This window comes from Marmota marmota, unplaced genomic scaffold (assembly GCF_001458135.2).
Source record: "Marmota marmota marmota unplaced genomic scaffold, marMar, whole genome shotgun sequence".
In the NCBI taxonomy this organism is placed as follows: domain Eukaryota; kingdom Metazoa; phylum Chordata; class Mammalia; order Rodentia; family Sciuridae; genus Marmota; species Marmota marmota.
Genome location: NW_026000249.1, coordinates 6744633 through 6761470, shown reverse-complemented (window position 1 = coordinate 6761470; position 16838 = coordinate 6744633). Strand labels below are relative to the sequence as shown.

The 16838-nt window shown below is 36.9% G+C and overlaps 1 protein-coding gene across 9 annotated transcripts in view; it reads right to left on the bottom strand.

Annotated features, from left to right (window-relative positions):
* The window catches only part of Reps2 (RALBP1 associated Eps domain containing 2), a 205746-nt gene that overhangs the window by 61965 nt on the left and 126943 nt on the right, over positions 1–16838 (bottom strand). For 5 of the 9 annotated variants that reach the window (XM_048796440.1, XM_048796441.1, XM_048796439.1 and 2 more), the window contains exons 10-13: positions 12052–12121; positions 10318–10377; positions 5584–5629; positions 1978–2114 (exon numbers count right to left, since the gene is read on the bottom strand). In XM_048796440.1, coding sequence (XP_048652397.1) covers positions 1978–2114; positions 5584–5629; positions 10318–10377; positions 12052–12121 — 313 coding nt within the window. The remainder of the gene's footprint in view (positions 1–1977; positions 2115–5583; positions 5630–10317; positions 10378–12051; positions 12122–16838) is intronic. The other 4 variants (XM_048796442.1, XM_048796443.1, XM_048796437.1 and 1 more) reach the window with 1 other exon arrangement.

Here is a 16838-nt window from a genome sequence, read left to right as displayed (position 1 = left end):
GTGTAAACCTGTTCTGAAAAGACAATGGAAGTAGGCTATGACTACAGATGTCACCTGCCCATCTATTCTTTGTTCAAACTTGGCTCTATCTGGACATGCCACAAGGGTATTTATCAAAATAAAAATATTTTTCATCATGAAGTCACATCATTGAAGATGTCAAAAAGAAACTGTCTTAATTCTGGTTCTCCCTAAAGAACTTGAAAACAGGTACTTTATTTGGGTTTGGGAAAATGAGACAGAATACATGGAAGAAAAGTAAGTATGTTAACAAATGAGGTAATATGGCAGACATCTGGGATTCAGTGCTTCTGCAAGCCTTATGAAAAGCCATCAAAGGAAGAATCATAGAATTTTCCACTGACTGACACTTGCAGGGCATGGGAATATGTGCCTCAGATGCATATTGAGGTCTATGGACCAAACAGAGTGACAATTTGTATTATGATTTTTATCTAACCAAAACCTTAAAACTCCATGGAGTCAATACTGGCCTTATTTATAAATTAGGAATCTGAAGTACAGAAAGATTAAGCCACTTGCTAAAAATCAAAGTTAAAAATCAGCTGAGATAAGCTCTAAATGCAATTTTGTCTCTTCTGCTATATGATGCAACGTGGCAAAAGGTTGTTAATTCTCAGAGACAGTTGATCTCTCTTTTGCTTGGTCTAACAGCCTGAGAGATGCATACACATTTCCAGCCTCCCTCCTTGTAAGAGAAAGGTATTAAGATAGCTACCCAGATTATCTTAATCCTCTTAAATCCACAGAAAAATCTTCTAGGTCATAATCCACCAGCCATGTGAATTTTTAGAGCATCATCACCCTGGCTACTCCCACCCTAAATACCAGTTACTATGAAATTATTCCAGAATTTATAACAAAGTATGGGGAGAAATTCAAGAGAAATTTTTGTCTGATGAACTCATTGGGAGAATCGAATTTCACAGTTTCAGAGTCGAGTATATTAAAAAACAATCTACAACTTTACTGTAAAGAGAGCACTTTATTAGAACAAATAAAACATGCTGAGCTCTGCCCAAACACAGAGGTCACGCTCATGTGTGAGCCAAGGAGTGTCTTTTCTTGCTTTAGTAGAAAAGATAATAATCTGCAAATCATTAGCATCTGAGGCTGGCTTGATTTAAAATGCACATAGATGTAGAAAACGTTTCAGGAAATCAGTGTAATTATAGCTTGCTTGCATGAATCAGTGGAAAGGCCCTTGCTGCTCCCAAAATAACACCTGGAACTTGCTGTATCCTATCACCTGCAGTGATGTAAATGCATGTCTCTCACCTTCTATTCCTTAGCTTCCCCAGGAGGACATGTTCCACTGCACAGGAAGCCAGTGGAGCAGACAGGCTCCCAGGCTTCCTCCACCTCTGGCCCAACTGTACAGCTGTTGGCTTAAGAAAGTCCCATTCCCAGAAGTCCCAGCGCAACCTGTTTGAAGAAGTCCTTGCTCTATATCCCTCTATTACCTACCCAACCACCAGGCTGATTTAAAGCCCCCTTTGCATTAAACCCCACAGTGCACAGGATCTTTTCCACAAGGATAAACTGTAGAAGGGTCTAACCAGGCACAGACCACCAAGATCTTGCACAAAAGAACCACATAAGTATCAGAAGAAATGACAGTGATCTTGTTTACAAATTACCATGATGCAGAGAACCAGACCCCAGCAAGCACACACTGGGATGTCAAGAGTTGTCTTATTTTTATCCTCTTGGTAGAGAACTTCATAATTCTTCATCCACAGCAAAGTGGGCAAACTTCCAGACACATGTGTTATATATCTGTCTAGGATTGGTTTCCTGCCCAAGAATACCACAGCAACATGAAGACCTTTGTGGGATGGGAAATTGCCAGGTCTGCTCTTTCCCCAAACTCACAAAAGCCTCTATGGGAAACACACCCACTGGTTCCAACAGGAAAGGAAAGGAAAGGGCTCAAGGGGAAAAGGGGCACTTCACCTGGTGCGCTGGGCTGGAAGACTTTATTCAGATCCAAGGAGGAGGCTCTGGAATGGGTTTTCTGTGGCCTCGGTGGCGGGGTGGGAGGGTCCTCACCCCTTTTCATGGCCTCTTCTATGGAGGTGCTAGAGTAAGATCTGCAGCAAGATAAGGGAAGGTCAGAAGGGAAATAGCAAAGCTTTACTCCTGAAGTTGGGTTGAAACAAAAAATATCCCCAAAGTCAAAGTGACTGCAAAGGGCTGACAGGCTGCCAAAAGTAGCCATAAAATCTATTATCTCTTAGATGCTGTTATGTATAATGATTGTCCAAATACAACCATAGATTGGAGTATTTTTTACCACTTTTCTCTTATTATAGCATATACCTAACTTTATCCCCAAAAGCTTTGTGTAGATTCAAATTGCTTTTTATTAGAGTTGATAATAAGAGTAACATATAAGACTTTCAGCTTAGGTACTTCCGAGTTTTAATAGAAGAGCTCCCTGGTATTAACTGATTGCAGAACTTTTTTCAGTTTACTTGCAAGTATGATAACAGGCACATATGGAATTGGGGCAGATAAATTGGGATTAAGAATCAAATATTCAAAGGAATATGCCATAAATGAAATTTAGGAAAGGAAAAACACACATCAAAAGGCTAAGGGATTCAGCTTGTCTTGTCCTAAGAAATAGAGGTTTAGGGAAAATTTGAAAGCAAAACCTTCAACTTAATCTTCTTCTTCCTTAAGTGTAGCAAAGTGCAACTTCTGAGATTATAACTCTAACAATGACATTTAAGGAAAAAGGAACTGCATAACTTACCATCACCAAAGGTCACACTGGCTAGAAAGTTACATAGGTTCTTTCAAACTCCAGTCTCTGTTTAAAATTCCATTTAAAAAATGTTTTTATATGGCCTATGAGCCAGACAGTAGCAGCTAGAGTATTTATTGGAGACCTACTTATTTTCTCATTAATTCAACTCCATACATTGACCTATTGCTTAGGTCAAAGGATAGGCTCCCAACATGATGATCACAAAAAGGATGGGGGAGTAGATGTGTATAGTCTCTTCTCTTCAGCTTTTCCACTAATTTCATGTCAAAGCAGAAAATTACCTCTGAGTCAGAGATATGTCCTGGAGACAAATTAACCTCAGGAAACTGTTCTTTGGCCTTAGCTATTAGAGTGGTACTTAGGAAATTAGAATCTATCAATGACTATTAGGCCCCTCAGTTCTTGGCAGAGCTGCTCTTGACACAGCAAGTTTTTATTTTCCTCAATTAGTTTCTCAAGGTTTCTTTGTGGTAGTTAAAGAGTTTTATCTATCTTGCAAGGTTTTAATCTTTAATAAAGCCACCATAATGACATCTGACATGCTCTGGGGTGGTCCCTGTAATATAATTGGCAAGACAGTTAAGGCAAGGCAAGGACAGGTGGGAACTAGCAAGGAGGAATGCTCTAACACTTTCAACCAGAATAAAAGGGAATTGATATAAGAAGACAAGGTTTTTAAACAAAAACTCCTGGTTTAAAAAAAAATTCCAGACCCTAGGTAAAAACTAAAAGAACTTTCTATGTCACATACAACTTTTATAACATCTTCCACTCAAGAAAGAATAATATGTGTGTATAAAAAATGTGTGTGGGGCTGGGGTTATGGCTCAGCGGTAGAGCGTTTGCCTAGCACGTTCGAGGCCCTGGGTTAGATCCTCAGCACCATATAAAAATAAATGAATAAATAAAATAGGGGTATCATGTCCATCTACAACTAAAAACATAAAATTTAAAAAAAAAAAAATATGTGTGCATGTGTAGGTATACACACATGAACACCATCCCATACAATAAGCCTCATTTCCATTTCATGTCCACATATAACCTGTGTGTTTATATTTTCATATTGAAAGTACTAAATATCAAATAAATGAAGTTGTATAACCATGACAACAACCAATTAAAACTTAAATGTACAGGGAACTGACAAAAAATAGACATAGTGGCATTAGAATGACTTTCCCTCTTTCTCTTACATTTCCACAAAGCTTTACTATTCTAAAAAGAAGAATTAAAATGATTTGATTCTCTTGTTTGCAGTAAAGACCCAGGTGGAAATAGTGAAAATAAAATCATCCAAATTAGACCAGGAGGCCAATCTCTGAAAGAATAATATAAAATATTTACTACACATACTAATAACAGAGAATGTGGCCTAAGAAATTTTATAATTGCACTGACATTGGGGGAGAGAAGTAGTCAGCAAAAGCTAAAACTATGAAGTTCAATTTATGGTTTAACACATAATACATAAGCAGATTTCTGCAAATCATAGAGGGTTTTCCTACTAGGAAAACAGACAAAAATTACTATTACCATATCCCAATGCTAGTATAGACCTTTGTAAAAGATCCATTCATCCTTAAACTGGAAATGGATTGAAGAAGTACTGGTGGAGTGGAAGGAGGGAAGTGGGGGTGCTAGGGACTGAATTGGAGTGGATTGTGTTCCATGCTTTTGTGATAACCTCAGGATATATCCTTGTATTGTATACAACTAAAAAAATTTAAAAAAATAAAAAGAATAAGTAAATGTGGTGACACTAGACATAAAAAGTGACTATACCTTTCCTTCCCGTTAAAATAAATTAGTTTATAATTTTTAAAAATATAAATATAGGTATCTCTATTTTCTATAAACAAGGAAGCAAAACTTCAATTTAGAAAACATAAATATAAAAGATAAACTAAGGAGTAACTCTCTGCCTTACAATGAGATGAGATTTCTATAAATGTAGGTATTTATTTCAAGCTTATTAACTACCATCAGGCTTAAACTCACTTTTTCACAAATGTGTCTAATAGCCAAAGGAGTGGGGGAAGTCACTAAGCACCAAAGCAAAACTCAGAAAACACATAAGGTAGTCTATCTTACACAGGTTCTACACAATTCTATCTTAGCAGTTCTACTTCTCTGAAGTAGTCCTAATATCATTTCTCCTCTTTGGTGGATTTTAACTCTTTTAGCGTTTCTATATTTCTCTTCTACTCCTCTGAGTCTGATATCAACCACAATTTTGCCCTACTGGTTCTGCCTCTTCCACTAATGATTATTTTTAAAAATGTGGAGCAGAGAAGAGACACTAAGATAGTTTTGAAAAGACTATTAAGCACTGCTTACCTGAAATTTCACACCTACTTGAAATCATCAAAAGCATTTTTCCCTATTTTATATTTTATTCCAGAGATTTCTTACTTTTTGGTATTCACCTGGTCATGATAGCAAATTTTAGTTGTTAGTTACCTATTAACCATATTCTACTCTTTCCAACACTACTTCCTCCTATTATTTATCATTCTGCTCCAACAGGATCATCTTACACAACTCACTTCCTGTAAGGGGACTACAGAGGATCAGTCACCATTTTCTAGCACTAATGGCCACAGAGAATAAGAGGTTCCCCAGCAACACTCTGTGTTCCAACCAGGCCACTCACAACTAGTGAAACAGCCCATATCCTTAGCTTCAAATATAAAGGCAAATAAGATCAGTGTTTGGGTATGGGGAGTATTTCTAGACAGGGACAGGGCACAAGGGTATTAAAGCAGAAATTAAATAAATACTACCTGGATCTTGGTCTTGTTTTGAGACTGTTGGAATCCTTAGGAGTTGCTGAAACAAAAGATTATTTGTTGTTTGGTTGGGTTTCATTTCTGCAGGTAAACAGGATTATATGCAGCACCTGGGCCCATACAGAACATATCAACAAGTAAATGTGAGGTAGAGTCGTCCATGTGGAGAACTTCAGGGCTTCCACATTGTCAGAGTTTCCTAATATTATTTTAAAGGTAAAGGCACGACTAAAGGGAAAGGAAAACCAGTGTAATTTCCCCCTTCTGTCAGAACACTATCTGAGAAGCCATTCTTCAAATCTAAGTTGATAAATGAAAACAACCCAGGATAAAAAGACAACCCTTTCAAGGGGTTATCTTTTATATGGTCAGTCCATATATGAGGGCTTCTTGGTCTATCATGATAGTCTAGTAATAGATTTCAAACTAGACTCTACTGTGTGCCAGGAAGAAACCTATTCAGGCAACCATTTTTTAAAAAAAATATATACTACCAGAGCAGCATGGTCACAACAAAGCAACACTCCTACAGGTAAGTTAAATGAAGCTGTGCTTCTTTTCCTATAAGAAAAATATCCTTATGTCCCATGTCTCTGTGACCAAATCAGACAAAGAATATGATGGAATGAAATCATTGAAATATTTTGTCCACCACATGACTTTTCCTCATCAAATTTAAATTATAAACTAACTTGCTCCCTAAACACCCATGGAGCCTACTTACCATCAAAGCTTGTGGGAAATAATTAGAAACATTTACAAAAGCATCACTCTTTTTGTTTTGTTTTGTTTTCAAACCTTTATGGAAGACAACTTTAGAAACCAGTAGCTATGTTAAGGTTTTGCAAACATTGCAATTTTTTCCTCATAAGATGTCATAAAAATTCATACAAAGAGTGCTACTAATGAGAAACAAGGAGAGTATAATTTGCTCATTTGTTTTCACAAATTTTTCCAAAAGAAAATGTCTCACTGCATTATTCCATCCTCTTACATGGCTCCAAAGATAAAAACCCTCCTTGGTTTGAAGCAGCCTGCTGAATTGATGATGATCATTAAAATCCTTGAGTTAATAAGCAGGGCAGAAAAGGGAGCTGAAAATCCTCATAAATGCTAACAAGGCACAAAGAGATATTCCTCTTAGACGTGGTCAGCTGCAAAAGAGACACATTTCTCCAACCTAAGCATTTTTGGCTTAGTGTAATAAGAACACTGGCATTTTTCAGTTCCAAACAACTGAAATAGATCCAGGTGAGGTGGCACACCACCTATAATCCCCATGGCTCAGGAGACTGAGGCAGGAGGATCACAAGTTCAAAGCCAGCCTCAGAAACAGCGAGGTGCTAAGCAACTCATTCTCTAAATAAAATACAAAATAAGGCTAGGGATGTGGCTCAGTGGTTGAGTGCCCCTGAGTTCAATCCTGGATACCTGCCAAAAAACAAACAAACAAACAAAAAAGAGCCAGCGTTGGGGCTGCAGGGAAGCCAACATATGGCCAGACTCACCACGTAGCTGAGAATAAGTCTCTGGGCAGACTAACTACCACTGGCTCTGTATTCCTCTTCTCCCTTGAGCTCCAATGCTTTCAAGAAGTAATTGGGTAGGAGAAATCCTGATGGTGTTAAAATACTGTTCCCCAAACCAGACCATGGTAACCGTTAATTCCTTTGTCAACTGTCATTATCTTTGTCTTTTTGCTGGTGTAGGGATGGGTGTGAAAGTAGGGGTGAGCCCTGCTCATAAAAGATAAGACAGATAGACATAGGGGGTAAGGGTGTGGATGAGCAATGGGGAGACAAGACCAGAGTCCAGGCCAGGAGTCCTGAAACCGAGGTGCTCCTCCTTACCATGACATTAACTAGCTGTCGTTACCTCCCTGAACCTCAGTTTCATCACCTACAGAGTGAAGATAATAAAAATGTAGCCCCTTTCTCACAGGGGCAGAAAAGAAGGTAAAGATACAAAAAAAAAAATACTGAATGTACTGTAGAGTTGCAAGTTGTTACTGTCATAGAATACATAAATACAAATACAGTTTCCTGCTATTTCAATGTTGGAAATCTGGTTTCTAAATTTAGTTCCTTCCGGGACAGCAAAGTTGGTACAGGTAATGGAAGGAGAGAACTTCTCTATAGCAGTGAGACCATGGGGTGACTGCTGGCAATGGAGCAGCCCCTAAAATCACCAAAAGCAATCTGAAAGCAACATTATGTAGGCAAACCAGTCTAAAACACCTCAGCATGACCCAGAGACATCAAGATAAAGACTGCCACTGTGCAGTGTGCTTGGTTGAATTAGGTTGGAATAGGGTGTTGAGTAAGAAATCTCTTAGACACCACTAATATAAACACTTTCAGCAATTAAAAGGGAAAGGGTATATGAAAAAAAATATTTAACAAGGAATGCCCTTATTCCATGATAACATATTACCCTCTCATCTATCACCCACCACATCACCTTCATTGTCTATATTATTATTACCACCACTTTATTATTATTACCATTATTACCACCAACTGTCAAGAGCAGAGTAAGGAGATGGTTCCCCATCCACCTGCAAAAATGTATCCAAGGTAAGTCATGGTAAGTCTCCCTAGGTTTCAGACTAGAAGAGGCTGGACTACTCTATTATACTTAACTCTTCTATCAGCCTCCAAGCCTCTGAAGGCCTGGCTCAGTGCACATGGATATCTGCAAAAATGGTAAGGGTACATTGTGTTGTGGATTCAAGAATTCAGTGGATGAATCACAGCTTCTCACTTAGCTGGAGAAAGGGAAAAATTATAGCTGCCTGGAACAGTCCAGGCATATCATCTTTCCAGGAAATGGGAATGGGAAGAGAGAGAAGTCTAAATATTAACCTTCTAAAAGGCAGCAACTGAACTGAGGTGAATTGTTTCAGGACATGGACCAATAACCAGAAGTATAATTACCACCTTGAGACTCTTGTGTCTCCCATGAGGAAATCAAGCATTTCTTAGGAAAAGAGATATTAAATAAGTTTGAAATAAGGAATTCCATCATATCCAGAAAGGGGCAGCAATGGTTAGAACAAATTGGAAAACACGCAGCATGCTCCCAGGCACAGTGTGAAATGAATTCAGATACACTTCATGTACTTTGGTACACCTGTTAGGTTTTGCTTGGTGATGCCAAATCCTAATCAAGGAATGTTAAAAATGAGATTTAGGGGGGCTGGGGCTCAGCAGTAGAGTGTGTGTCTCGCATGTGTGGGGACCTTGGTTCTATCCTCAGCACCACATAAATAAAATAAAAAGGTATTGTGTCCACCTATAACTAAAAATAAATATATTTTTAAAAAATGAGATTTAAAGCTCATCCCTTAGAGAGCACTTGATCTCATGCTGAAATCCCTAGGGGACAAAATAGGAAGAGTTAGGATGCTCAAAGGCTGCTGGAAAAGCATCTATTCAACTTTAAACAGTTTTTACTAATACCATAACATGAAGTTTGCAAAAATTTGGAAGCATCCACGTAAGCATCAAAAATTAGAGCTGGAAAGGATTAGCCTTAGGCATTTGGCCTATACAAACAGAGCGTTCCCCCTATGATGAATGAATCCAAACAAATCTCAAAAATCAAAATTAGGCCTGGGAATTCACATCACTTCTGGAGTCATGACTGATCTATAATCTTCATTTTCTATTTTGCAGCATCACTTTCTAGAGCTAGTGGTTCTCCAAAGAAGCTACAAACCAGAATCACCTCAGAGCTGACTAAAAATACAGATTTCTCAGGCCCTTATCACTAAAATCAAACATGTATTCTCATTCATATTTTTTTCTCCACCTCTCCTTCTCTACACCCTCTCTCTTCATCCTCTGATCCAACCTCCTGCTCCTTCCTCTTCTTCCTCCCACTATCCTTTTTAAACCCTAAATGACATTATTTGGAAAATATTTTATCAAAGCATAAGTCTCAATATTATATTGATTCCTCTATCCCAATTTTAAACACATAAGCCTGGGAAGATAGCCAGCTAATCACAACAAACATGATTTACTTATTAAAAAAGCAAGAGAAATAATAGTAAAAGAGAAAACAGCAAGTTCTTCATGTCCTCACAACCAGAGTTCCAACTATTAATGCCTTCTGTAGCCACTCAGTTTTAAACTGGGTTCATCTTGGTTCAACAACGGCTCCACCAGGAGAGAGCTGAGGACAGAAGCCCAGCCATTCTACATGGATCCACAAACACAGTTCCACCTTTTCAAAAAAGGACATCCCAGTTTTTTTATTGTCTCCTTGGAATCCACTCCATGTATAAGTACATATACTTGCCTTCCTGGTGCTGAAGTATAAGAAAAATATTTGAGATTTTTGCTTTGGAAATGGAAAATACCTACTCTGAGCCTCCACTTGACTTACCTTATAGTTCCTTGCTCTACACAGAAACTACGTCTTGTTGAAATCATCTCAACCCCAAATCTTCTTAATTTTGTACTTTTTTAGCAAGACCCTAAATTCAAAATAAGTGATCCTGTCAATGAAACCTAAATTCACAACTTAAAAACAAGTCACCTTCTTCTCATATCTAAAAACAGAAAAAGGGTAGAAGGTCAAAAGGGTTTCCTTATAACAAAACACAAGACAAGTATTTAGAGAGAAACAGACATACTATTGCAGAGGGAGCAATCTTGTCACAACTATTTTTTTAGCTACAAATGTTAATATAGAAAGTACATTAAAATGGTTTTCTCCTACCTGAATCTTCAGACACATCCTTTGGTAGGGCTTCATTCATAGTATTTTTCAAGGCTAGCGCTGTTTGTTTCATTTTTTGAGAACACAGAGAAGGAAGAGAAAAGAACAAAAAAACCTATGAAAGTTTACTTCTGAGGTATATTCTGTTAAAAGAAAGAATCTCTAGTCGTCACTTATTAAAACAGATCTTCCAAATCTCTAAAAGTTGCTATAGCATTTATTAGAACAATAAAGACCTCCTGGAGCAAGGAAATAGGTTCTCCTCCTACACAGCCAGGTCAATGGCATGAGACTATCTGGAGTGAAACCCGGGCTAAAATATTTTCAGAGTTCACCGTTCACCCAGTGGTGATTCCACTATGCGTCAAAACTAAGATCCACCAGTTAGGAGAGTGATGAGAACACACAGGGCTACATCCACTGTCTATTTCATCTGCCTCTTCTAAGCAAATATTTAAATAAAAAGCATGAAATTATTGCTTAATGAAAAACTTATTATTCATGTTTAACCCCTATGAAAGCTGAATCAATGGCAAGTCTCAACAATAAAACCTGAAATAGCTTCACTTCAGATAAGCTTTTCTCATTCAAAGGTAGTGAATCATTATCAGATAACAGATGGAATGCTGGCTTGAGATTTAGAAATTCTTACTTCTTGTTCCAGTTCCTTTGCTTTTTTGTAAAAGTAAATAATTCATACCGCATGAACTTCAGTTTACTTATCTCTAAATTTTAGGTGATAGAACATGTCAATTTGTAAGGACTGAATAAAACAGCATATGAGGAAGGTACTGGTAGATTATGAAAACATTATGCAAAGTGCAGGGCTTGGAAGAAAGGGGCCTTCCTACTATTGCAAGCCAACTCATTCCTGTGCTTGATGGTTGCTCTTTTTTTTCCTCCAGTGGTAATGGGGATTGAACCCTGCAGGGCCTTATGCATATGAGGCAAGCAGTCTTCCAACTGAGCTATATCCCCAGTCCTTGACAGTAGCTCTAACATGGAACACTGTGCTGCATGGCTTCTCAATAAGATAGGCAAATTGTGTTGCCGGGCACAGCAGTACACACTTGTAATCCCAGCCACTCAGGAGGCTAAGGCAGGAGGATCGTGAGTTCAAAGCCAGCCTCAACAACAGTGAAGGGCTAAGCAACTAAGTGATACCCTATCTCTAAATACAAAATAGGGCTGGGGATAGTGGTGGAGTGCCCCTGAGTTCAAACCCTGGTACCAAAAAAAAAGGCAAATTGTGGCTGAGCTTCATGTCAGACCTCCAAAGAGGAAAAAAAAAAAAAAAACACTGAGAAAAAGATAAAGCGCTGGCACAGAGGCTTGGCCGAAAAGAGAATTTCCTCACAGATTACACCTGTGTACAAATGTAAATTTACATTGATTTTCTGGGATCATATCTGCCATCACAAGATTCTGAGCTTGCTGTTATTTCCACTTCATTTTCTAATTCATAAGACCAGATTCCACTGTAAGGTGTCAGAATAGCCTGAAATCAAGAGTGACAAAGGGTTTAATGAAATGAGGGGATCTGAACACCCAAGCTCTTGCTACTACTTTATAAACTATTGTTTTATAAAAAACAATTTGAACTATTGCATAATGATTTTACATGCCGAGAACTGTTCTCACTTGCTCTAGAAGTCGGCCATTCAAAAAGAAATAGATAAGGAAACAAAGGAAGAATGTCTTTGAAGGGGGAAAAAAAACTCATTCTTTTCGTACCTTGTTTGTCATCAGCAGTCCCATCTTGGGTAGGAACAGGAAAGTCAGCCATATCTTTAACAGATGTCTTCTTGGAAAAGAAAAACAAGTGAATTTACAAGCTGGAATAGAAATTAAGTGATGTGCACATATGATGAAAATGTTTAAAAAGCTATATTTATTGCCAAAGCTCTGTCTTCAGTAAGCTACACTGTTTAATATATTTATTTATTTTAGGTTCCTAGTGAGGCATAAGGTAATTTCTATTGGCTGGGGCTGTAGCTCAGTGGCAGAGCACTTACATCACACGTGTGAGGCACAAGGTTCAATCCTCAGTACTACATAAAAATAAATGAATAAAGATATCGTGTCCATCTACAATTAAAATAAAATTTTATAAAAAGATAATTTCTATTGAATTTTTTCATATACAGAGGAAAGAAATAAAGATTCAGATCACACGTATGAATCCTACATTAAATTCAAATCTGGACTGGGATTCAGCCAGAGAATTGAATAGCACTTGTCCAGTCAGCCAAGTATGAACCTGTGTACTTTTTAACAAGCAGAGAGAGGTGCCGGGTTTCTGTTCTCGCAACTAAAAGGCTCAGGGGTCACTTCAGATAAACTGGGCTAACTGGGCTGCACAAAATAACAAAAGACACAAATACCTTTTCCTTTGGGGTCGCTGTGACAGCTCCTCTGACCTTAAGGGTCCGCAGAAAGAGAAAGAGGGCGAGAGCACGCGCTGACCCCTTTTATTGAGGAGAAGTTATTTAAATGAGGCAAGGGGTCAGGTTTCAGGGGGCTGAGTCTATCTTCATGATGTCCACTGTCAGCAGGTTGACTGACATCTAGGTAGGCCACACCCAAGGGCACAGTAAGAGAAGGGGACACACACAAGGCACTTCCATGGAAGATTCTATCCTAAACAGGGCAAGGGGTTATATTAGAAAGGAACAGGTGAGCATAGCTTCACCCATGGGGCTATAGCAAGACACACCCATGCACGAGAAGCGACCCTGGCACCCAAGAAAGGTGGGGAAAGCTCTGCCACATTTCTGTGACTGAGTGCCTCAGCACCCAGCCAGGGAGTGTACTCAGTCACGTGTAAGGTTGGTCTCCCACAGAAAAGTTCTGATAAGTGGCCCCAAAACATGGGTATTTGCCAGGATCTGTCATGCAGAGGATGTCCAACCCTGATTAAAATAGACACCTTGATATAAAATGAGAGACCTTTATTGATGAGCAAATAAACTTTTCTCCTAATTCACATTTGAGGGAAGTCATCACTTAATGATGAATGCTTAAACTGATCAAGTATGAATTAATTTAAAATTGTTTAAAATCTATTTACAATAAACTTACTTCTTAAAAACTCTCAACATGAACACTAACTTTAGTTAATAATAATGCATAGTATACTTGAAAATTGCTAAGAGACCAGATCTTAAATGTTGTCACCACCCGGAAAAAAAAGAACTTCATGAGGTGATAGATATGTTAATTAGCTTGATTATGGTAATGATTTTAGCACACTTTTATCAAAACATCACAAATATATATGATTTTTGTCAATTAAATCTCAATAAGACTAGAAAAATATGCACTCTAAAACCTCTGATAAAGCAAATATTATTATTATTTAATTTTATTTATATAAATTCTGGAAAGATAAGAATGAAAGGTTACTCATTGGATGGAGGAAAGGAATAAAAGGAGGATTCATCAACAAATGCCTTTTGGTATTCTTTACATTTTGAACACATTAAAAACAAAAATAAATATAAATTTTAAAATTTAAGGGAAGAAAAGTATATTTCTGGAACAGTTTGATGCTCAAAAGGTTAACTGGTTTACGCCTCAAAGCTTGAGCAACCCTAGAAAGATAAGCAATGCATCTATTTTTAAACTATTCCAAAAATTGAGGTTACAGTACTACTTGTGGTAACCTGATCTAGGATTTAACAATCCTCAGGTAATTCTTCGCATTACAATGAAGCCTCCAGATATAATTTCCTAATCAAAGTCAACCAGCTCCAGTAGAACAGACAATTCATCTTACAGTGTCTTCTTTCATTGTCTGCTCCCTCATAGATTATAAATCAGACCTCTTTGAAGAAGAAACTGATTTGTGAATAGACAATACAGATTTTTAAATTCTATAAAGTTTGTTGGAAAATGTAAAATCTAAACAAATGGAATGATATCCCATGTTCATTAATCAGAAGACTTATTAAATGGCAGTCTCTTTCAAATTGATCTACATTCATTGCAATTCTTCTTGGTTAATTATTGTGAAAGTTTTTGGTTTGTTCTTTTCTTGGGTTTTTGGGGGGGTTGGACAGAATTTGACAAGCTTGCCTTAAACTTCATATGGAAATACAAGGGGGCCAGAATACCAAAATATTCATGAAGAAAAAAGATCCCATGTTCAATTTCAAAACTTACCACAAAATTACAGAAATCAAGATAATATGATACTAGCATAACCATAAATATATAGATATAAATGGAACAGAACTGAAAATCCAGAAATAAACCTATATTTTTACAGGTGATTGATTTTTATAAAACAATTCAATGGGAAAAACTATCCTTTAAATAAATGGTGCTGGGACATCTCTATATCAATACACAAAAGAATGAAATTTGACATCTTCTTCAGAGCTTACACAAAAATTAACTTAAAATAGATCATAGACCTAAATACAAAACTTAAAACTATAACATACTTAGAAGAAAACATAGTAGTAAGTCTTCAAAATCTTGAATTAGGCAATAGTTATTTTAGACAAGACATAGACGCACAAGAACACTTACAAATCAATAGTAGACAAATAAACCAATTTAAAAATGAACAAAGGATTTGAATAGATATTTCACCAACGATACACAAATGGCTAATAAGCACATGAAGAGATGCTTAACATCATTAGTCATTTAGAAAATCAAATTAAAACCACAATGAGGGGCTGGGGTGGTGGCTCAGTAGTAGAGTACTTGCCTAGCATGTGTGAGGCTGTGGGTTCGATTCTCAGCACTGCATATAAATAAATAAAATTAAGTTCCCTTGACAACTAAAAAAAAATTTTTAAAAACACAATGAGATGCCCCTTCATTCCATCAGGATGGATAAAATGAAAAACATAATAACAAATGTAACCAAGGACGGTGGCGAATTGGAACCCTCACACACAGCTGATACGAGAACATAAAACAGGACAGCCACTTTGCAAAGCAGTTTAGCAGTAAAAAAGACAGAGTTACAGTACAACCCAAGAATTCTATACTTAGGTATGCTCCAAAGAAAAAGGAAAACATTCACACAAAAACCTACTCGTGTGTTTATAGCAGCATTACATATATTAAGCAGCATTACTTTTATGAGCCAAAAGAGGTAACAATCCAAATATCCCTCAACTACTAAATAAACAAGAAAATGGGGCATATCCACACAGTGAATACTATTCAACCACAAAAAGGACTGAAGCACTGGAACTGCTATGACATGAGTGAATCTAAAATAAATAAATACTAAGTTAAAGAACCAGTCATGGGCTAGGGATACAGCTCAGTTGGTAGAGTGCTTCCCTTGCATGCACAAGGCCCTGGGATAAATTCCCCAGCACCACACACACAGACACAAAAAAAAAGAACCAATAATTTTAAAAAATCATAAAACACCACATATTATATAATTCCATTTATATGAAATGTCCAGACTACGCAAATCCAGAAACAAGAACTGCTTTAGTGGTTATTAGAGGCTGGTGGGGAAGGGGCAATGGCAAATGACTAATAACAACTACAGGGGTTTTCTTCAGGATGCTGAAAATGTTCTAAAATTAGACTTTAGTGATGGGTGAATAATAGTTAATACACAAAAAAACTACTCAGCTGTATACTTTAGATGGGTATGGTTTGTGAATTTTTTATCAATAAAGTTGTTTTCAAAAAGAAAGAAATCGAGTAATCTAAAAAACATTGCTAAAGAGGAATATACTTGAAATTAAATCTATAATTCTTTTTGTTGGTACATTATAATTATACATAATGGTGAGATTCATTATGCCATATCCATACATGCACATAACATAATCTGATCAATCTCATTCCTGGTACCTTCCCTTTCCTTCCCCTCCTCCTTCCCCCTGATCCACATCCTCTACGGGTCGTCGTTGTTATTATTATTACTATTATTATTATTATTATTATCATCATCATCATCATCATCATTATCATATTACTTTAATTAGCATCATCATCATCATTATTATCATATTACTTTAATTAGTACATTTTAATTATATGAAAGCAGGATTCATTATGGTATATTAATAGATGGATATAGCATAAATCTATAATTCTTGATGAAAATAAGTAGAAGGTTATAGCTCTCCTGTCTTTAGAGATGTACTGCTATGAAAACCTCTCATCACCTGAAATCTTGATCAGCATTCATTCACAACACAAATATTTATACTGGACTCATTACTCACAGGGCTGGTACCAAAATCTATTTAAAATCCATGCATTTATGATAGATTAAAAGACTGGTAGAAAAAACAATGAGTAACAGTTTAGAAGAACATAAAATATTTAATCATTAGTTTTTAAAATCCAACCTATACTTCTTAAGTGGCCAAACCATCAATTAACATTATTACTTCATCCTTGAATTCTATTTACTACACTCATTATCTTAAAAACACACCTCATCCTCAAAAATATCAATTTGGTTGAGGCGGGGGTGTGTGGCTTTTGTTGTTTTGCTTTCTTATTTGGACAAAAAAAAAAAAAAAAAA